We start from the raw sequence: 23957 nt of genomic DNA, 5'->3' as shown, positions 1-23957 counted from the left end.
ATATTTGTGAGTCCCATATGAATCTGTAATAGAACATTAGCGATTTAAGACTGTAAAAATAGTTGTGCTGGATAACTGTATAGTTTAAAGCAAGTGTTTTACAAAGATATATTTATTTTCAAAATTAAAATTAGAAAGAACATATTTACAACAAAATGAAATCAAGTAGATTCCATCAACTATTTTAGAATCACACTGCCTTGCTCTAAGATATGACACTCATGTTTATGATTTGATATTTGTTGAGACATTCAAAGATTTTCCACATCCTACTGCAATTATAAAATATGTCCAATCTGTGATCTTACTAATGCTTATTTTGGACTTTATAAGATTTGACTATGACAGTAGGTTTATAGTAGCTAGTTTTTCTGTTTAAATACCGTTGTTTCTCTGAGCTTCATAGGATCTGCAGAGGATTGACTTCAGAAAGATGATTGTTTTTAGTCAATGTACTATTTTTGTTCCTTCCTGCGGATATGCTACTGAATTGTGTTTTTTTTATTAATTATTTTGCATTATGTGACAGTTTCATAGGCTCTGGGAATCCCCCCACCCTTCCCCTACCCCTCCCCTCCCCCCTGATGGATTCCTCCCCCTCCCCTCCCCTCTGGTGGATTCCTCCACCTTGATGCAGTATTACAGTTCAAATTCAATCAAGATTCTTTCCTTGCAAACATATACCAAGCATAGAGTCCAGCTACTTATTGTCCAGATGGGTTGAACAGTTTCTTGGGGAGACCATTTCTGGTCCGAAGTTAGAGCTGGTAGAATATTATCACAGTCAATTAAGAGTCCCAATATAACATCAACAGCAATTTGCAATATTATGGAATTGACATGTTAAAAAAAAAAAAAAAAGCAAGTCCTAACCACAACCTATGATTAGCTCATTGACATTTCAATTTTAGTTTATATACAGGACCGGCTGCTATATACCTTAAAATGGCTATAGGGTACCATTCAGCTGTCTCGTGTCTATTTCATTTTAGTATTTAGCCATTTGTTGTGTTGAAGTATAATTTTGCTGATCTTGGCAGATTTTAGGATAATCTAGACTGGCTTGTAACTCTAACAAGATATTTGTCGACATTTAAGGTGCAGAACACATTTTGTTTGGGGGGGGTGTGCAGGAAAATCCTCAACACCATGGTGAGGAGTAACTAATCTTTGTGTCCCACCCAGCGAGGCATGAGCCAATCCACGCTAATATGCTACTGAATTGTAAACCTACGTCAGTTTTTGCTTTCTATTAAAATCAATGTTTTGTGTATCAATTTTCAACACTTGTTCAGGCATAAGAATTTGCTTATGTAATAACTCTCTGCTAGCAAAAAGATTTTCCATACTCATAATATTGAAAAAGTTTCTCTCTTGTGTGAACTCTATGGTGACTGATTACGTCTGATTTATGGCAAAATGCTTTCCCACACTCACTACATTGATAAGGTTTTTCTCCTGTGTGGATTTTCTGATGTACGGTTAGGGATGATTTTTGACAAAAAGCTTTTCCACAATCACTACATTTATAAGGTTTTTCTCCTGTGTGAATCCTATGATGTGTGATTAGGTATGACTTCCGACTAAAAGCTTTTCCACACTCACTACATTTATAAGGTTTTTCCCCTGTGTGGATCCTCTGATGTCTAATGAGAACTGACTGAGTGCAAAAACCATTTCCACACTCATTACATTTATAGGATTTTTCCCCTGTGTGAATTTTCTGATGTGTGATGAGACCTGACTGCTGGTAAAAGGCTTTTCCACACTCACTACATTCATAGGGCTTTTCCGTTGTGTGAATTCTCTGATGTCTAATGAGACCTGACTGCTGGCCAAAGGCTTTGCCACACTCACTACATGTATAAGCTTTTTCCCCTGTGTGGGTTCTCTGATGTGCATTTAGGGATGTCTTGTAACAAAAAGCTTTTCCGCACTCACTACATTTATACGGTTTTTCCCCTGTGTGAATTCTCTGATGTACAATGAGACCTGGCTGCTGGCAAAAGGCTTTCCCACACTCACTACATTCATAAGCTTTTTCCCCAGTGTGGATTCTCTGATGCATGATTAGATGTGAGTTCCAACAAAAACCTTTCCCACACTCACCACACTTATAAGGTTTTTCTCCTGTATGGGTTCTCTGATGTATAATTAGAGAGGACTTTTGACAAAAAGCTTTCCCACATTCATTACAATTATAAGGTTTTTCCCCTGTGTGAATTCTCTGATGGTTAATGAGACCTGAATTCTGGTAAAATTCTTTTCCACACTCATTACATTCATAAGCTTTTTCTCCTGTGTGTATTTTCTGGTGTATGATTAGATGTGACTTTTGACAAAAAGCTTTACCACACTCACTACATGTATAAGGTTTTTCCCCTGTGTGGATCCTCAGATGTGTGATTAGGTGTGACTTTGTGCAAAAACCCTTTCCACACTCATTGCATTTGTAGGGTTTTTTCCCTGTGTGAATTCTCTGATGTACAATGAGACCTGACTGCTGGCAAAAGGCTTTCCCACACTCACTACATTCATAAGCTTTTTCCCCTGTGTGGATTCTCTGATGTGCATTTAGAGATGGCTTGTAACAAAAAGCTTTTCCACACTCACTACATTTATACGGTTTTTCCCCTGTGTGAATTCTCTGATGTACAATGAGACCTGACTGCTGGCAAAAACCTTTCCCACACTCACTACACTTATAAGGTTTTTCTCCTGTATGGGTTCTCTGATGTATGATTAGGGATGACTTTTGACAAAAAGATTTCCCACATTCATTACAATCGTAAGGTTTTTCCCCTGTGTGAATTCTCTGATGTTTAATGAGAACTGATGGCTTGCAAAAGGTTTTTCCACACTCATTACATTTATAAGGTTTTTCCCCTGAGTGAATTCTCTGATGACTAATGAGACCTGATTGAGCACAAAAGGATTTCACAAGTTCATTACATTCATATGATTTGTCCTCATTGGGAAGCATTTTATCTCTAGCAAATTCCGACTTCTGGTAAATGGTTTTTTTGCATTCATTGCATATACAGAAATTTTCTATCTCACATCTCTCTTTGGTGGTAAAGCAAGAGGTACAGCTAAAAGACTGTTTGCAGTAGTGACATATATAGTGATTTTTAGCTGTTTGGATCATCTGATTTATTTTAATATCTCCTTTAAAAATAGGACATTTCTCACTCTTGAAATGTTCATGGAGTTTCTTTCCTGAGTGTGTTTGTTGATGGATGCCAAAATAAGGATTGCCATGGAATATTTTCTTGTCAACCTGAATTGTTTCTCCAATTATAATAGGGTCATTAAATGGGTCTTTGACACAAATTTTCTCACACTTAAGGAACGTGTTCCTGCTGAAAGTTTCTTCTTTCCCATTGTCTTCAAAACACTGCTTACAACTGTATGCCTTGTCATGCTGACTGAGATTTTCCCCACATTGGAGTTTGTTCTCAGATGCACTAGAGGTGCAATTTTTCCCAAGTGACATTTCATCAGGCTTCCTAGGAAAAATAAGACATTTTGAAATAAATTATGGGGCGTTCCTCTCACTTTTCAAGAGGCACCCCATCTTTGAGATCTTTCCTGGGACACACTTTCCACCTCCCCTCTTCTAAGTTCACCTGGTAACTTATGAAGCAAAACTTCTGTAAGTAACTTAGTCTGAGTTGCTGTTCCTATACTAAGCTGCAGAAAGAGCCACTGAGATTTCCTGGTAAGATTTTCTCCGGTGCCCAACACAGGGAATGAAAAAGGCTTCTTATATCACAGTCATGAGGCTTGACTCAGCAGAGAGAAGAATTCACAGTGTTGGTATGCTTTCCCTCAAGTGGGACTGAACCTGTGAAAATGACTCTTCATACCCCACTGCTCTGCATAAATATGGACCCCTCCACCCCATCCGCTGGCTATCACTTAGCTCTGGCTGAAAATCTAGATGGGTTGATTTTTTTAGGGGGATGAAAATAGGAAGCATGGCTGTTTAGAACTTAAGAGTCTCTAATCCCTTGGGCCTGGCGCAATAGCGCAGTGGTTAAAGTCCTCACCTTGCATACGCGCCTGGATCCAATATGGCCACCAGTTTTAATCCCGACAGCCCCGCTTCCCATTCAGCTCCCTGCTTATGGCCTGGGAAAGCAGTCAAGGACGGATCAAAGCCACGGGACCCTGCACCCATAATGGAGACCTGGAAGAGCTCCTGGTTCCTGGCTTCGGATTGGCTCAGCTCCAGCTGTTGCGGCCGCTTAGGAAGGGAACCATTGGACTTAAGATCTTCCTCTCTGCCTCTCCTCTGTCTGTATATTTGGCGTTCAAAAAATAAATATATCTTTAAAAAAAAAACAAAGGAGTCTCTAATCCCCAACTATCTATTGCTCTTTTCCTGTCACCTCAATTTCCCCTTTGGGAGTACGTTCTGAATGCGTGTTTGAAAGAAACCTGGTGGAGGACTGACAGTCCCTGTCAGAGGATACTTTTTTGCATGACTTGAAACATCCAAGGTGAATTCTGAATGCTGACCACCTGGCATGGTACCCAAGTGCCAAGCTCCTTTCTCATGTTTCATGTTGGTTTATCATTAGTGAAGGAGCGGTGAGATTCATGGCATCCCCACAGGTATTCTGCCGGGGTTTAATCATTTGAAATGACTTATGTGGACCTTTGATGACCACCTCTACACTCCTGAGATGAAGTGAGAAAAGACCAGTTCCTTTATTTTGTCTCCTGTCTCAATTCTATCACCCATGTGGCTTCTCACATCTGAGACCTGAACAACCATAGAACAGCAGGAGTACATTTTGAATTAACTACACAGTAGAAGCTATTTTCTGGTTGAGAGACAACCAATGGGAAATGTCTTCCCACAGGTTCCTGCTCAGACAAGGAAGAGTCATGGAACACTTAAAAATCCAAGACCCTTTTGAAAAATGTTGGTGTATCTCCCTCTCCATTCAACAAGTACCCCAGCTCCTGCTCTCTCCCAGGTGGTTCTTTTCCATTCCCTCTGCTTTGTACATTCACCTGGAACTCTGCAAATAAAACTTCTCTGTCTGCTTATTTAAAAAAAAATTATATTTCAAAGTTTCTTTTTTATAAGAATTTCCCTTTCATATCATGTTTCAATTATGGCTAGAGCTTAAATTAAGCATCTTTGGCAATGTAACTCTTTTTGAAGTTATACAACTTTTGTGATTACAACTTGCCTGAAAGCGGTTTTTTGATTTTCCTGATTAGTTCCAAGCAGCTCATTCTTTCTGCAAGGATCTGAAGTGAGGAAAAGGAGTAAACATATCTGTGAATCACATCTAAATATTTATTTTCTAATGCTCAAGTGAGACAATGATGTTTCTTGCCATTCTAGATATAGCAGACTTTAACATTAGGACAATGCACATATTTATGATCATTACACTTTTTAAATTAATATATTAACATAATAAATAGGGTTTCTTTCTCCATTTTCAATTACTTGGGATTTTGTATTTTAAATTGATGGGGGTAGGATAGAAAATATGGCACAGAAATTCAAACTAATGTTTGGGATGTATTACATCACATAACAGTTCCAGTTTGTCTTGTCTTGCCGGGATCATGTAAAAGATCAATATTTAGTTCTACATTTTTGGTTTCAGGTTGATAAATTTTAATATTTGAAGGCATTGTCAGATAGACCTGCACATGGAGACCTTAGAGTGCCTTTGTCTCATCACGACATAAGCTGATTTCGGAAGAAACATAAAAAATAATAAGTACGAATTCCAGTGAATATTTATTGAGCTATGTATCAACCTCTCTTCCCACTATGTACTGACGTACCTGGAAGCTGCTGGTTAACAGATTTTTCCATTGTCCATGGTACTGATTCTTGTTCCAACTTGAAGATCACATCAGGTTTTGTTATGTAGTACCCTGTTACTTGGAAAAAAAAGACACTTTGTGAAATCACTATCTTGGAGCTTAAAGAAGAAAAGATTGGATCTAACATTTGTGTCACAAAACGGCTAATATGAATCATTATCTGAAGAGTAGATATTAAGGTCGTTTATAACCTCAAATACTAGTCCTATTAGGTACTAAACTTTATAAATTCTTCTTTAATTTGTCAAGTATAAAGAAAGGATTCTATTAGGCATGACAGAATTTCACTCACCCACGGACAGCAGATTGCTATAGGTCTCAAGCATGACATCCCTGTACAGGGTCCTCTGAGTATTGTCCATGCTCTGCCATTCCTCCTGGGTAATGTCCACAGCCACATCTTCAAATGACACCTGCAATAGCACATGTCTCCTCACTTCTGCACCACTAAATAGAAAGACCAACAGGACATTCTTCTACGTATGTTTGATTTGCAACTTCTATGGATACAGCTTAATTTATAATCTATATGGCATTATAGAGGAAAAGCAAAATGAAAATACTCTTTCTGCATTACTTTTGCAATTCCAAAACTACTATAGACTATCCCTTATTATTCTGCAGCTGATTCTTTTCTCTAATGACTCTGATTCTGATGAAATGTTGCAGGCATTGTTAGAATAAACTGGCAAGTAGAAGAAACCACCCTCCATTTGTCCCTCTGTTATTGCCACTCTGCTTTTCAATTAAATTAAGATAATTAAGCATTTTAACACTGAGCAAAAATATTAACTCAGTGCCTGTAATAGTGAGTGAGTGTTTTCCAACTGGCATGTTCCCCCATATTTTCTTTCTGTAGAATTTCTTCTTATTAGAATGCTATATTGGGGGCCTTTCTGCTGATTTCTCAGTTTTGAAAGGGAAAGTTTTCTGGATCACTCACTTAAGGTATAGGATTAGGAAGTAAGTCTGTTCTCTGTTGAAAATCATACATTAAGAACAGAATCTGTATCCATGGATGTCGCACGTTCAGTCTTCGGAGGGATATGACTAAAACTTCAGCTCAGGATAACTAAATAGAAAGATGACACAGCATTATTCTTTGCATATTTCATTTGCATCTTCTAAAGACACAGATTAATTTATAATCTATATGGCAACATAAGGTAAAAACAAAATAAAAACATCTTGTCCTACAGTGTATTTGCAATTCTGAATTTACAATGGAATTCCTTTATGATTCTGTAAGATTATTTTCTCTAATAATTATGAGTTCACTGTGTAATCTGTACATATAAATTCGAACATTGAGCTAAATAACATGCTAGATTAGATAAGAAAGACACATGATTTATACTGGATAGGACAGTGAGAAAATTTTTGAATAATTTATGATATTTTTCTCAAACAAGCTGATATTTAAAGTCTTATAAACTGACATTAATAAAATCCATCTTTCCTATTGCAACTTGAAAAAATATTGGAAAAAAATTTTAAATTAAACTTGCACAAATGAGTGAATAGTTCCTACAGCTTACTCTGGATTCAAATATATATGTGATTTTTTTTTAACTTTGGAGAAGGTATATATTAAAATCCTTTCTACTTTCTATTTGTCTTACTTTTATGAAAAAAAGCATTTAAATTAAGCTAAAATTCTCATTACAGTGAACTTCAAACTTAGTAGGGAAACAAATTACAACGTACAAGCAGCTAAGTCTCAGCCAGTGACAGGCTGTCAATTTAACAGAAAAAAATACATACAAGGCTAACACCATGTTGTTATAAATCAACTTGCTTCTGTGTTTGGAAACCCCTTAAAATTAACCAGCTATCTTTTTGTTTTTTAGCTATTTATTTATTTATTTTAATATCATGCTTCACCATTTGTTTGAGAAGATTGCATTTGCACCAACACTGATAAACAGGTGTTCCTTCCTTTTGTTTTTGTTGCTTTTGATACTTCAAGCTACTTTATGTAATAGAATATTTGATATTTATATATCTGTAACTAGCATATTTTACTTAACACTTTACCCTCTAGTTACATTTTCATGTAATCCACAGAATTTTGTTTTCATAGCTGAATAATAGTCTATTGTACATATGCGCATTTTATTTATTCCTTCTTCTAACGATCATTCATATATTCCATATATTCTGTATTATGAACACTGCTACAGTAAACAAGATGGCTACAGATATTTCTTTTATACAATGTGTTCATACTTTTAGGGCACACAACTAATAGATGGCTCAATCATACAGCATAACCATTGGAGAAATTTTATACAGTGACCGAATTAATTTATAACCCCATCAACATTGTATAAAAGTTCTCATTCTCCACATATTCACCAGCATTTGTTACCCTTTCTTCCAAGTAATAATAATCATTTGGACAGGGTTGGGGTGATATTTCATTGTGATATTGATTTACATTTCCCTAATCGCAACTTTTTGAGAATGACCCACTGAGATCTCTAGCTCACTCACTCTCTTTCATCTTTTCTCTGCAACTCTGCATTTTAAATAAAAACCAAAGCATAGGCAGCAGGAGTCAGGCCTTTGCTTTAGTAGATAAAAAAACTGACATACCACATGGGCATTGGTTCATTTCCTGGATGCTCCACTTCTGACCCAACTAATTAATAACAGGCCTAGAAAGGAAGTGGAGGATGGCTCAAACACTTGGGTTCCTGTAACCAAGTTGCAGACCTAGACAAAACTCCTGGCCCATGATTTAATACTTGCTCATCTCTGGACATTCTGGTTATTTGAGGAGTAAACCAGCAGACGGGTGATCTCTCTCCACTTCTCTCTTTCTAAGTAGCTGTGCTTTGCAAACTAATAAATCAAGAAAGAAAGAAAGAAAGAAAGAAAGAAAGAAAGAAAGAAAGAAAGAAAGAAAGAAAGAAAGAAAGAAAGAGAGAGAGAGAAAGAAAGAAAGAAAGAAAGAAAGTAAGAAAGAAAGAAAAGAAAGAAAAGAAAGAAAAGAAAGAAAAGAAAGAAAAGAAAGAAAGAAAGAAAGAAGGAAGGAAGGAAGGAAGGAAGGAAGGAAGGAAGGAAGGAAGGAAAGAAAGAAAGAAAGAAAGAAAGAAAGAAAGAAAGAAAGAAAGAAAGAAAGAAAGAAAGAAAGAAAGAAGAAAAAGAAAAGAAAGGAAAAGAAAAGAAAAGAAAAGAAAAGAAAAGAAAAGAAAAGAAAAGAAAAGAAAAGAAAAGAAAGGAAAAGAAAAGAAAAGAAATGGCACTGTGGCATATCAGGTTAAGCTACCACCTTCCCCACTTCCAATCTAGCTTTAAGCTAGATTCTGCAGTAGAAACAGCAGAAGAAGGCTCAAGCACTGGGGTGAGAGATTCATCTAGCAGACACAGTTGGACCTCCTGGTTCTTCTCTTTGACACGATCCAGCCCTGATCATTGTGATCATTTGGAAAATCAATCAGCAGATAGCAGACATGTCTTAAATCAGTTTTTAAAATATATAAAAACCTCCAAATGCTACTAGGCACCATACCATTTCAGCAATTCCAAAAAAGCAAAACTGAAAATTTGATAACTATTTTTATATTTGGAAACTCTTACTACTCCCAAATGTTGGGTGGTTATTTTCATGTTGGTAACGAATGATTTTCATTATATCATCTGTAAGATCAATAAACACCATTTCAAACTTAATATCCCACAATAATTAACAAATTCTTAGTTTCAATTTGAATCATAAAATAAATGTCTTTTTTATATCATCAGAAAACTTGGAGGGAAAGTTTGAATCAGATTTAACAGCTCCAATGTCAAGTTATGACAATCTTACCTTCTTTGTTACATATTTATTTCTTTGTTTCAGCTTAAGAAAATCATCATAAAGCTCCTACAACACAATGTAAAACAAGCTGAGACATAAACATATAACTTACTGAAAGTGTGGTTGTGTTCTCTAGACTTGGAAGCATGTAGTCGGTTACAGAAATACACCTGGAAGAAAAGGTGGATAGACAGAGTTATGAATTGGTTTTGCTTTCCCATGTGTCCTTATTATTTCCTATTGTGTAAGTACTGTCAAGACAGGAACCAGACACAATGGCTAGAGAAGCAAAGACAACTTTTGGGCCCGGCGGCGTGGCCTAGCGGCTAAATTCCTCGCCTTCAACGCCCCGGGATCCCATATGGATGCTGGTTCTAATCCCGGCAGCTCCACTTCCCATCCAGAGACCTGCTTGTGGCCTGGGAAAGCAGTCGAGGACGGCCCAATGCATTGGGACCCTGCACCCACGTGGGAGACCACGAAGAGTTTCCAGGTTCCCGGCATCGGATCGGCGCGCACTGGCCCGTTGCAGCTCACTTGGGGAGTGAAACATTGAATGGAAGATCTTCCTCTCTGTCTCTCCTCCTCTCTGTATATCCAGCTTTCTGATAACAATAAAAAAATATTAAAAAAAAAAAAAAAGACAATCAACTTTCCTGGGCAAGAACAGTGCATTCAGACGAAAAGGGACACGAAGGCTTCCTAGAAACAGCATAAACAAGTTCAATAATTAGCAGGGATTAAATTCAAGTTATTATAAGGTTAAAGCAAACATGTTATACTTACTTAAAAATAAAAAATATTACTGTCAAGCACTAACTTATTTTTGATAATCCAAACTATTTTTATTTTTGTTTTTTGATGGCCAACAATGTTTATTTTTAATTAAATTTTTATTTTTACATGTTATTACTATCATTTTATGATACAGTTCCATAGGCTCCTTCCCTCCCACCCCCCACTTAGTTCCCTTATCACTACTAAAGTAAAGTTCTTTATACACAGCCATATGTCCATCATTGTGGGCATGGACAATGGCAGAGAGTCCAGCATCCTATTGTCAAGATATAGTGAAGAGTTGGGCCCGGCGGTGTGGCATAGAGGCTAAAGTCCTCACCTTGAAAGCCCCAGGATCCCATATGGGAGCCGGTTCTAATCCCGGCAGCTCCACTTCCCATCCAGCTACCTGCTTGTGGCCTGGGAAAGCAGTTGAGGACGGCCCAATACATTGGGACCCTGCACCCACGTGGGAGACCTGGAAGAGGTTCCAGGTTCCCGGCATCGGATCGTCGCGCACCGGCCCATTGCGGCTCACTTGGGGAGTGAATCATCGGACGGAAGATCTTCCTCTCTGTCTCTCCTCCTCTGTGTATATCTGGCTGTAATAAAATGAATAAATCTTTAAAAACAAAAAAGATATAGTGAACAGTTTCATTGTAAGTCCATCTTTGTTGGGAAGTAGAAATGCATACTACATTGTATCTTCACATTTGGATGTTAGTCTCCATTTCACAGCTACTACTGTACATCCTCTTAAATGAAAAGTCATAATACAAAATCAACAATAGGAAGAAAACTAGAAATTTACAATGCCATAAACTTAAATGACATGTTACTAGATATGACAGTCTCCATTACACAGCTACTATGCATCCCCTTAAATGAGAAGCCACGAAACAAAATCAACATACGGGAGAAAAAAGAAATTAACCACACCATGAAGTTAAATAACATGCTACAAAATGACTAACGTGTAGCTGAAGAAATGAAAATCAAGAACCTTTTTGAAGAAAATGATGCTACTCTATGATCTATGAATCATTGAATAATTTATTCAGCAGAAAGTGTTTTGAAGAGATGAAACACCAAAAACATCAAATCCCATGCAATATAGTTTCCACTGATTTCCTCTTCTAGACAATAGATGGGTTTTGTTTTTCAATCCGGTCTACTAATCTATGACATTTGATTCACCTCAAGCCATTTACATTCAGAGTTGAATATACATGGGTGCTAGTTGCTAATTTGGTTCTGTCATTTTAGGAATGGGTTGTTGATTGGTTTAGTCTTCTGTTGTCATTTTACTGGGATGTCCTTCCTATTTGCCTTTGGTTTTGTTGGGTGCTATTCCTCTTCTCTGTCAGGAGAACATCTTGAAGTATCACTTGTAGGGCAGATTTGGGAGAGGCAAATTCTTTTAACTTTTCTTTACTGTGGAAGAATGTTATTTCATTTTCAAAGACAAAAGAAGGCTTTGCTGGATATGTTATCCTAGGCCGACAAGTTTTTTCTTTTAGAATCTGGAATATGTCACTCCATTCTCTTTGGGCCTATAAAGGTTTCCTGTGAGAGATCTCCTGTGAGTTTAATTGGCTTTCCTTTATATGTAAACTGGTTTTTTTCACATGCACATTTAAGTATCTTTTCCTAATGTTCAAATGAAGAGAGCTTGATGATCATGTGTCGTGAAGATTGCTTTTGATCAAGCCTGTTGGGAGTTCTGTGCCCCTCCTGGATCTTGTTTCCCAAATCTTTCTCTAGATTAGAGAAAATTTCCTTTGTTATTACATTAAATACATTTGCAAACTCAGCATCTCTTTCTGGACCTTCTGGGACTCCCATAACTCTTAAATTTGGCCTCTTAATAGTGTCTTCCAGTTCTTGAATACTTTTTTTTTTTGGCCTGATCCAGCTCTGCTTCCAGCTTTTTGTTTGCTTCCCCCTGATGACAGGAAATATCTTCCAATTCTGAGATTCTTTCTTCTGCTTGCTTCATTCTATTTTGGACACTCTCCATGGTACTTTTAATTTGCTCTACTGTGTTCTTAATTACTGATATATCAGCCTTGATTTGCTTTACTGTTTCCTTAAATTCTTTGAACTCTTGTATGTGTTTCTCACTTTTGATCAGAAGCTTTAAAATGAGTTTTATGAATTCGGTATGCCCCATATTCTCAATGTCTTCCTCAGTTAACTCTGAGGTTAGCATAAGGTTTAGCTCCTTTGCAGGAGAGTTTTCAGTAATATTCATTGTGCCTTTGTCTCTTTTGCTCTTGGTCATTGTACTTCTGGTTAGCAGAATCAACATAGAGGAACAGAGTAAGGACACGTCTAAATGGAGAGAAACATTTAATCAAGATGAAGCAGAGGACACATTCCAGGAAATAGGAAAGCACAGAACAATAGCAGAGGAGTACCTGGAGACTGACAGACTCAGGAAAGCAGCAGACACAATGGTGTGGTCTTGCAGTGACTGATACTAAAGCGGCATTCAGCTAACAGCAATGTGAACTCTACCAGCAGCCAGAATTCCACCAGCAACCAGGTGGAAAGGGACTTTCACTGGGAGCTTGGGAGGTAAATCCAAACAAAAAACTGTCCGTCCTGCTGGTCCATTTGATTTGACCAGGAGCAGAGACAGAGCAGCAGATCACAGACGGGCAATGAGAGAACAGGGTGGATTTCACAACTCAGTCAGACCCCTAAAGCTGAATTGGGCGCCATTTTGCGTAAGGAGGCAAAGGCAACGGAAAGGACTGAGCAGTGCTGAGCTGGTGGTGAACTCATTTCTGACTCAGTGAACTGCAGCAACGTGGCATTCTACAGATTCCACCCAAGACAGGTCTGGGAAGCCCTCAGACAAGATGGCCAGCAGATCAAGAACTGTACTAGTGGTACATCAGGCACCATTTTGTACACTTTGGCAAAAGTTTAGGACTGCAGGGACAACAATGAACTGCACATGTGCTGAGCTCGCAAGAACTCACTGAGTTCTGCGGACTGCATTGGTCCTGTAGGAAAATAATACTGACTGTGGCATTGTAGGGGTCTAAATAAGTCCGTGTGGCACCCAGACCTAATGTCCAGCAGGTTCCGGCAAGATCAGCACCACCAACAACCTAACTACATAGGATACCTGGTGTCTCCCTAATCCTGGGATGTGCTCCAACCGAAAGTGAGAGAAAGGTTGCAGAGACAACGGTGCAGCCTCAGCATGGTATCACAGGAGGTGGAGAGTGGTGAGCCAGAAGTTGGGGCTATGGAGTTCTTGGTGGAAATCTGACATAAGAACCCAGAGCTGGAACTCACTGGAGGTAGTAGCACAAGTGGCTGCAAGCAAAAAGATCTGTACCAATTGCAATAAGTAAAATCACATTGTAGACCTGTGGGTGACACAGCTTGGAAACCTGCTCCAAGCACTAACTTGTTCTTTTCAACAGGTATTGTGCAAATTACAACATACCATAAAAAAAACATATTGTCACTAAAATTTATGCTACTCAAAAATAATTGGGGGTATTAAGTACTTGTCTGTTTTGACAGATAAGCTGCACTGGACTCCATATAAGGACTTCCATTAGAACATTTATTGCTGTTAATACTAAAAACTGTGCTGAAGGCAGACATCTTTCAATTAGAGCAATTTTATCTGCACTTATACAGGAAAAATTGATATAATACATATTTATTCTACACAGCTTTCTAGTAACTGCTCCAACTGAAGCTTCCTAGGACTTCAATGACATTTCCCAGTTCTTAAACCTTCAGTGACACTTGACTTTGCCATTTTATTTGCCTTAGCCCACAGGACATCCATAAATATGACAGCAACATAGTTTGAAATGTATTTTTTACTTTACCTCATTAAATAGTTATATTATAGCAACAGTCAGAGAAAACCATCAGACTTAGAGAATTGAATGTCATGATACAGGAGGTTGGGCACCTGTTGGGATAGATCACATCTGATACCAATTGCCTTGTTTATGTCTAATGGCTATTCAACACTTTCAACGCAATATGCTGCTAGTGTGCTTGGATTACAGAGGGTGGGAAACTAAACAGGTTATTGGCATACCTAAATGGATTCTTGTTGCTGGACTAAGGCATTGCACAGCCCTCAACCATCTGATGGACTATCTCTCTCCTCTCTGCAATCTACCTTTCAAATAAATATTGTATTAATAAAAGTGATTCAAAAGAAATATACTGTATGTAAAACTACATATTTTAGGTTGATTCGCAGATACATCTTGTGAGGAATAAGGAATTAAATTTCAACTTCAACTAAACAGAACTTCACAAAGACATTTCTATAACTTGCTTTTTCAGGTATCTGGGTACTCTAGTTTGATTTATTCATAATAAGGATTTTATTAAAAGTAGAAAAATGGTTTATATATTTTTAAACACTTGAAAATGGGACTGGTTTGGCAGTCTAGTGACTAAAGTCCTCGAATTACATGCGCTGGGATGCCATACTGCAGCTGGTTTGTCTACTGTCCAGCCAGTTCCTGTCCCATCCAGTTTCCTACTTGTGGCTCAGAAAGTACTCAAAGATGGTCTAAAGCCTCAGGACCCTGTACCTGCATGGGAGAATCAGAACAAACTCCTGTATCCTGCCTTTGGATGGGTTCAGCTCCTACCACTGAGGCCACTTGGGGAGTGAACCAATGGACAAAAGATCTTCCCCTGTGTCTCTCCTCTTCTCTTTATATCTGACTTTCCAATAAAATTAAAATTTTAAATACTTAAAAACTGATTCCTGCCAAAACTGAAGCACTTTACCTGTCAGTAATGGATAACATACCAAGAAAAACTGCATTATAAATCTATTGTATTCACACAATCCAAAGTACTGAAAAGGATTGGTAGAGAAGAGACAAAGATAAAGGTCTCGATCCCTGCTCATTCACTCTCCAAGTGGCTGCAATGGCTGGAGCTGAGCCGATCTGAAGCCAGTAGGCAGGAGCTTCTTTCTGGTCTCTCACGCAGGTGCATGTTCCCAAGGCTTTGGGTCATTCTCAACTCCTTTCCCAGCCCACAAGCAGGGAGCTGGATGGGAAGTGGAGCATCTGGGACATTAATTGGTACCCATATGTGATTCAGGTGCATCCAAGGGTTTAGCCACTAGGCTACAGCACCAAGCCCACTAGAACTCCACTGGCAGATCTGAGAACCAGCTTGCAGGAGAAGCTGGAACTGTCCACAACCAACTAGGCTGCAGCACCAACCAACAGAAGCTGAAACTGAGGCAGGCTGGACTGACCCAGGCTAACGCACACTCTCGTTGATGCTGAGGTGAGGCAAGCCATGCCAGTCTAGGGTGGAAAGGCAGTGACTGTGAGGCTTGGGAGCGGTGGTCTGACAGGACCTGGGTCAACTGGCCTGGGCCCTTGGGCCCGCCTGTGTGTTGAATCCTCGGTCTGTGAGCCCCGGGGGGATGGGGGTTTCGGTGGGACCAGCATTACATGGTCGGGGTCCTTGGGCTCACTTGTGTAGTGGGTACCTGGTCCAGTGGTGTTCAAATAACCTGGTGGAGGTGCTTGAGCCTGACTGCACCGTGGGTGCCGGGTCCTTGAAACTCGGGGACAGGAGGTTAGTGGGGGTCCAGGTAGTCTAGCCTAGTCCTTCCTTGAGCCCACATGCAGGTGGGTTCTTGAGTCCTGGGGGGGGGAGGTCTAGTGAGATCTGGATCACCTTGGAACCACCTGCATGGTGAATGACAGGTCTGTGAACTCCAGGGACAGGGGGTCCGGTGATGTCAGGGTTGTATAGCCCAGGCCCATGGGTCTTTCTGCAAAATGGATGCAGGGTTAGGCAGAGGTCAGGTCATGTGTTCTATGTCCTTGAATCTGCTTGTACACTGGGTGCCAGGTCTTGGGCCTCGGGGGCAGGGGGTGGCGGAGCTCAGAATACATGGCTTAGCTCTTGGGACCCACCTGCATGGTGGATGCTGCTCATGTGAGCCCCTGGGGCATGGAGTCATATGCGTGCCAAGTCTCCTGGCCTGGATCCTTGAGCCTGACTCATATATTCTTTTTTAGAAATAAGTAATGGAATGGGGTGTACCGGGCAGGACTCAGCAAACCTTATCCCAAAAGCGAAACTAGAGACCAGGGTGGAGCACAGGTCATGCTGAGGTAGGCTCTTGCACCTACTGGTCTGCATGAGCCAGGAACACTAAGCCACAGTATGTAAGAAAAGGGCCGGGAAAGGTGATGGGCTGTGCCAAGCTGAGTCAGAGCAACCACTGGCATGCATGTGATCTACAACTGGGAACAGGCCCAGTTGGGGAGCTAAGGGGACACCCTAGCTGGGTGGAGGTTCCCACCAAGGACCATGGGGCTGGAATGGGGGCTGCGTTCTGATCAGGATATGGTTATAGTCTGACTTGGAACAAGTGTGGACTGGGACTGGATGCACCAAGCTAGGCTAGACTCCAACACCGTCTGGTATCCTGGAGGGCCAGGGTGGATGTGGAATGGACTAGGCTAGGTCTCTGCCCCTACTGAGCCATGTGTGAGCTGTATGTGGGTATGGACGAGCCATGGCTGGACTAAAACATCGAACAGTAAGAACCGGAATGGGTTGAAGGCCAGTCAGAAAAAGTCACTGTTGCTGCTAGGACAGGAGATAAACTGAGTAGGACTAGATCATGGACACACTGGTATAGACAAAATCTGACATTGGGAGAGGTTCTGATGGAGGAGCCTGGGCAACTCCTCCAGCAGGACACAGTCCCTACAGGTAAACGCAAGAAGCATGAAAGGAAACAGCCCAGGTCATGGAAAATGTCCCACTGGCATACATTTGGCATGGGTCGGGGCAGACCAGGCTGAATCAGTTCACATCATCCCCTGGCGAATCCGAGTAACAGAACAGAGTGTGGGTTAGGCCAGGTTCGGTCAAGACAAAAACCAGTGCACATTACAGAATGCCAAGGTGAGGTTGCCTGTACCAAATGTTACTGCAGCACCCAACCAGCACACGTGAGAACCCAAAAAAGGGGGCAGAGCCAGCAGGGGTAATATGCGGGGGTTCCCCTACTGGACATCTAATCCCACTTGAGAGCGTGAGCTGGGATGGGGGCAGAGCAGACTAGGAGGGTTACAACACCTGTGCACTTCATGTGAGCCAGATCATGGAAAAGCCAGGCGGGGTGCTCACTTCAGCTGCACATATACTACTGAAAAGCCAGGCTGGTCTGACTGTTCCTAATGGTGCAAGCATAAATAGAGTAGGTGAGGGTTGGTTAGGCTTTGCCGCAGAATCAACTGGCAGAAGCTGGCACTGGGGGCTAATTCTGTCAAGCCAAACCACAGAACCACCTGGAGAGTGCATAAACCGGGAGTGGGAGTGGCCTAGAAGAGAAATAGTGGGCTCCTCCCTCTTGGGTTACCACTACCACAGGAGGGCATGAAAACTAGGACAGGGGCTGGGGTGGCTAGACAGAAAGGCACCCAACATGACAGTCGGGCTCGTTGGACTGAACTAAGCTTCAATGTCCATTGAAATGTAAGACAGCTGAATGGGATGTGGGACAGACTGGACTAGTCTGCTACACATACTGGCAAACCAGGGTAGGGGGTAAGCCTGGTGGGGGTTATTGTGGGTCGCTCTGACTAGCCTGCAATTCCCACTGCTTTATGTGAGGGCCGAGTACATGCTGGGCAGAACCAAGATGGACTGCAACACCCATTGGTTCATGTGGAAGACAGTGCTGGGAAAAGAACCAACCCAGCAATTGCAACCACCAACTGACTAGGGCAATGGACTGTGCCAGGCCCTGTACTTGCTAGTACACACAAGAATCTGGTCTGGGAACACCTCAGGCAGTTTCTTTGGGGATCTCCCCAATCGAAATGCCGGACTCAGAACCCTAACCATGAAAAGACAGAAGACAGAACAAGTCAATCAACCACCTCAGCCATATGTTGGCAGCGAAATACTGGACAAATGGAGACTCTAAGATGGACTATATCAAGCAGTGGATTCTTCAAAGACCTCATAGTGTTTAGAATGGGACGACTGGCAGCGATTCATAACTGGTGAACTATCAAAACCACTTGAGCAAGGCCCTCAGATCATGCCTGACATCAGGGACCTGGGGTAGGTGGGACTTCTCCCTTAAAACTCCCCCTTTACGGGCCCAGCGGCGTGGTCTAGCGGCTAAAGTCCTCGCCTTGAACGCCCCAGGATCCCATATGGGCGCCGGTTCTAATCCCGGCAGCTCCACTTCCCATCCAGCTCCCTGCTTGTGGCCTGGGAAAGCAGTTGAGGACGGCCCAATGCATTGGGACACTGCACCCACGTGGGAGACCCGGAAGAGGTTCCAGGTTCCCGGCAACGGACTGGCGCGCATCGGCCCGTTGCGGGTCACTTGGGGAGTGAATCATCGGACGGAAGATCTTCCTCTCTGTTTCTCCTCCTCTGTGTATATCTGGCTGTAATAAAATGAATAAATCTTTAAAAAAAAAAAAAATCCCCCTTTACCTCAGATACATGAAGGAAACAATTTGGAAATAATAGTCTTACCCACTCTCCTATACTCCTTGAACCTTTTTACCCCAATTAACTATGTAAAGATTGTCAAAAATATTTTTAAAAAATGGAAAAAAATAAAAAAATAAATTGTAAGTGGCAAAAAAAAAAAAAAAGAATCTTTTCTCCAGAAGTTCCCATCATCATGTCAAACAATCTCTGCTCTTATAATCTTGTATACAGAAGAGAGAAATATCCTAACTTATTTTTTTGGGTGGGGAAAGGTGTCAAACTTTATTAAAAAACCAAATGGAAAATCTCTGCATAAGCATATGTCAATTTTTGTTTCCATGTTGTTGTTCAAACACAAACAAAATTGAAACATTATATCCTTTCGCTGTATCTGTAGCATCTGACTAGAGCAGCAGCCAGACCAACTCATCTGGTTATGGAATTGTACCATAAACTTAAAAATAAAACAGAGGGAAAAAATACTAAATTTACAAAAAAAAAAAAGAGAGAATATAGAGAATATATTCATCAGATTTAATAAAATGTAGAATAAGTTTGAAGATATTTTTCTTACTGTCAATTATTTTCCTACTTTCATCTTTAGTTTAATAAAATAGATAAAATTTTTTATTTTTTTCTATTTTATTAAAATGTATACTGTGTAAAATTAAAAAAATAACAAATCTCTACAAAAAAGTATTTTTTTTCTGGCAAAATGTTGCCTTCAACTGCCTACTTCCAGTAGTCCAGACCAGGCCAGTTTACACTGCCTGCCAGCATATGTGGAGGTTAGGTCTGAGGGTGAGCCAGGCTGGGCCAGTTCATAACACCCACTGGCAGATTTGAAAATCAGAATAGAGTACAGGACAGGCCAATTCAGGCCACAGTACCAGCCAGTTTACATTAGGACAAGGCTGGCCTGGGTATATGTAGCACCAACCGGCTCAAGCTGTAACTGGGGGCAGACCAGGCCAGGCCAGGCTATAGCATCCACTGGCATATGCCAAGGTTAGAAGGGTCATGCCAGAAGGGGCTGCAGTACCACCAGCACATGTGAGATACATGGGAGTGGGGGACAGGTGTGAGCCTACTAGGGGAGCTATGTTGGGTTAGTATTCCTGTGAGAGCTGAGACTGAGGTCAGACAAGGCTGTGTAAGGCTACAACTAGTATTGGCCTGCATGTGAACTGGGTTAGAGAGCCAGGCTATGCTAACTGCATCCATCGGTGCATGGTAAGTATAGGTTGGTTTGGCTTTGCCACAGCATCAACTGGCAAGTGCTGGGACTGAAGGCAAGCCCTGTCAAGCTATAGTGCAGAACCACCTGGAGAGCTCAAGATCCAAGGTCAGGAGAGGGTCCAGTAGGGAAGATGTGGGAACTTCTCTGATAGGCTGCAACTCCCACTGGTGAGCATGACAACCAAGACTGGAGATGGACCTGGCTAGACAGGTGGTGGCACTTGCTGACATTAGTGAAGGATGGAGCATAGAGTCAATAGGGTTGAGTTAGGCTTCAATGCCAAATGGTGTGGATGAGACCTGAATGAGATGTGGCACAGACTAGACCAATCCATTGTACATACTGGAAGTACAGGAACCAGGGTTGGGAGACAGCCCAGTCGGGGCTCTTGGACGTTGTTATGACTGAGCCACAGCTCCCATTATGTACATGACAGCCAAGTGTGTAGTGGGCAGGGTTGAGCTTGGCCACAGCATCCACTGGTTTGCATGACAGAACAGGCTGTGAATAGATCTGACCTAGCATTTGCAACTATCAGTTAGTGCGTGTATAGGCTCATGTGGATGACAGAATAAGCCTGACCCTGTACTGGAGGGCACACATAAGATCACCTTAGATAAGATTTCTCTGAGGGTCCCCCCAACTTAAGCATTGGACTCATAACTCCAACTACAGGAAGAATGGCAGAACCTCTGATCTGACAGTGGGGTGCATTTGTCAGAACTGGGTTTCCTCAGTTCTGCATATGGAGGATTCGATAGTCCATTGCAGCCTGCAAGGACATCTGGAGACATATGGCATCTGTAAGCCATAGCAGAGGAAGACAGGTAGAACAAATTGGTTAACTACCCCCATTGAAGCTTGACAGCAAATTTCTAGGTGACTGGAGACTAAGAGAGACTATGTCAGCCAATGGACCTTGAATATTTCTTCATCTTTGAATCTGTGGGATTGACAGCCTGTCAGAACTACTAAAACAATTTAAACAGAACCCTCAGAACATGCTCCACATCAGAGACCCCGAGATGATGTAGGGTGGCTGTTTTCCTTCACCAGGCACTGAGGTGGCTAGAAGGCTGGGTGTGGCTTCTTCCCTTATCTTTCCCTTTCTTTCAGAATCAGGAAGAAGAAAGAAAATGTGGAAACAATGGTCTCAACCACTTTCCCCTAATCGTCGACCCCGCCCATATAATGAACTATGTAAGCATTAAAAAATAAAATGATGTATATGTGTGTGTGTGTGTGCATTTGGAAAACACAGAAATTAGATGAAAAGTATTAAATTAAAAACCCATGTAATTAACTGTATCAGCATTATAAAAGATAAAATTATATATATATATTATATATTATACATATATATGAAAGTATTTGGAAAATACAGAAATTAGATGAAAAATATTAAATAAAATCATCCACCATCTAAAAAACTGAAAAAGAAAAAAGCACTTTCAAATGTCAGCAGTGTGGTGTACAAGCTAATTCTCCGGATGAGGCACAGGAATCTCACATGAATTCCAGCTCTAATCCTGCCTACTAATAGCCTGGGAAAGCAGCAGAAAATGACCACAATTTAAGGCCCCTTTGTCGAAGTGAGAGACCCAGAAGAAATTCCAGGCCTTGGATGGCCCAGCTGTGGCCTTTATGACCAGCTGGTTAATGAACCAGTGGATAGAAGATCTCTCTAACTCTTTCTCTTTCTGTAACTCTTTCAAGTAAAAACTAATCTCCGGATCAGCACAGAACCGGCCGCAGCGCTCACTTGGGGAGTGAATTATCGGACGGAAGATCTTCCTCTTTGTCTCTCCTCCTGCCTGTATATCTGACTTTGTAATAAAAATAAATAAATCTTTAAAAAAAAAAAACTCATCTCAAAACAATAAGGGATTTTGACATATTATCAGTGTGTGGTGTTTATCCACTTTGGTTCATTCAGGCACATAATATCTACTTACCACTCAACATAGAAAATTTCTTAAAATATACTGCTTTGCATCTTTTTTGTACAAAAATCTTAACAACTGCTGATTCTTTACAGAGCTATGAGGGCACATGAGGCATTAACATTGTCTCCAAACATAGAATATGAGAACCACTTCTGGAAATAATGAGGGCAGCATAAAGCATTGGAAATGTGCTAGGGAGTGATGCAGATTCTCTGTCTGAAAGCTAATCCCTTCACTGAGAATAACATCATCAAGAACCTTCCAATTATTTTTCTAGGCCCTTGTTTATCCTGCTCAATGGACTCCTATATATTTTTTAAAAAATCATTTCATTTTTGATGATATTTACATACTTGAGAGGGGTGCATGCCCATGTGTACTAGGGTGAGGAGGTTCATGGAATGAGATAAAGGCAATGAAAGAACTGTTTCCAACCTCATTTTCTTCATTGTTCCAAGCTTGAGGAAATCCTTCCAAGGGCCATTAGCTCACACAGTCCACCTTAGAGTTTTGATCTTCCCAGATCTTGGTCCGGGAGAGCCGTCCAATTTGTTCTGCCCCCAATTGGTACTAGATGTCCTTTTGACTCATATATTATTACAAAATTTCTAATATCATCCATTCATTAGAAACCTACAGATGAGGTGATGTAGCATGGCTCTAATCTGATCAATCTGAAAAGCAAAAAAAGGTTGTTCAGGCAATGTAAGGAAGGGTCCTCACCTCTTCAGGTTTCCCTTGCCTCTACTGTGAAGCTCTAGAGAGTTTGGGCGGTGAAGCACTATTTAAAGTGAATTCCATTTGATAAAGCTCATTGCTTCCTTTGGCATGAATAATTGTGTTAGGAAGGAAACAGGATTTGTGTTATTGCTGTGGATAAGCAGAAAAAAGCTCTGCCTGTAATGCCAGGATTCAACATGGGTGCCAGCTGAAGTCCTTAGCTTCTCCAGTTCTAACCCAGCTCCCTCTTAGTACATGTGGGAAAGCAGCCCAGGACTTGGAGCCTGCACCTGAGTGGCAGAGGGAGAAGCAGAAGAAACTCCTAGTACCTGGCAATGGTCTGACCCAGCTCTGAACATTACAGCCATTTGGGAACTAAACCAGTGGATAGAAAATTGATCACTCTCTCTCTAACTCTGAATTTCAGATATACAGTTATTTTTAAAAAGGAAGGAAGATCTTAATCCATAACTCTAACAGCCATCATAAACCCCTCAGCCCTGATAAACTAAGTTTTACATAAAGCTCTGTAAACTCAAAGAAAGAAACTGAGAAGGTACACCACACAGCAATGTAAAAAAAAAAGCTTCATTTTCTGAGAGGACATTATAGCACCCTATAAATTTACCTGTCCAATAGTGGAAAAACAAAAGATCCAGGGATCTTGCTGGAAATCTGGAGATTTATTTTACCAACAATCTGAAACCAAAGAGATAAACCAAGGCCTTATAGGTGACTAACAGCACCCTTCAGTGACTGAGCTTGAATCAAACCCATACTGCATAGTTTCTCTCTCAGCTAGTTAAACATTCCCTTTCTCCAAAAAATTACAGAAGCCTAATTCAATTCTGTGTATTTTCAAGAGTTTCAGAACAGATGAAGCCTATTAGTAAAATGTAGACCAAAAAGTCAGAAAAAGATGAGTGTCTACAGTTTTGTAAATGTTATCTAGGTTGTTCAATGCATATCTCTTAGGATAATTTACATTACTGAGAAACAAACTATAGATCTTACGTTGAATGGATATATTTCACAGTAATAACCATTGTTTCATCTCAGGGTCAATTCAAACTGAATTATCATGGTGTCTTTTCACTTACTAATTTCC

General features: G+C 40.7%; 1 protein-coding gene and 1 long non-coding RNA gene across 3 annotated transcripts in view; both read right to left on the bottom strand.

The window, feature by feature from the left end:
- Positions 1 to 318: 318 nt before the first annotated feature.
- LOC118758162 (zinc finger protein 260-like) lies at positions 319 to 6270 on the bottom strand. Its single transcript, XM_058678369.1, has 5 exons — positions 6155 to 6270; positions 5821 to 5913; positions 5204 to 5268; positions 1206 to 3505; positions 319 to 471 (listed from the first exon to the last, which is right to left on the bottom strand). The coding sequence occupies exons 1-4, from the start codon at positions 6222 to 6224 to the stop codon at positions 1328 to 1330; spliced, it is 2406 nt and encodes an 801-aa protein (XP_058534352.1). The 5' UTR covers positions 6225 to 6270; the 3' UTR covers positions 319 to 471; positions 1206 to 1327.
- Positions 6271 to 8150: 1880 nt separating this feature from the next.
- Positions 8151 to 23957, bottom strand: part of LOC131482807 (uncharacterized) — a 29487-nt gene continuing 13680 nt past the window's right edge. Inside the window, exons 3-4 of one of the 2 annotated variants that reach the window (XR_009247307.1) lie at positions 9780 to 9837; positions 8151 to 8522 (exon numbers count right to left, since the gene is read on the bottom strand). This is a non-coding gene — a long non-coding RNA (uncharacterized LOC131482807). Of the gene's footprint in view, positions 8523 to 9617; positions 9838 to 23957 lie in introns of those variants that run through there. The other variant, XR_009247306.1, reaches the window with a different exon arrangement.

Source organism: Ochotona princeps, chromosome 20 (genome assembly GCF_030435755.1).
Source record: "Ochotona princeps isolate mOchPri1 chromosome 20, mOchPri1.hap1, whole genome shotgun sequence".
Classification (NCBI taxonomy): domain Eukaryota; kingdom Metazoa; phylum Chordata; class Mammalia; order Lagomorpha; family Ochotonidae; genus Ochotona; species Ochotona princeps.
The sequence above is the reverse complement of the archived record's forward strand: the minus strand, read 5'-3'. Positions and strand labels throughout refer to the sequence as shown.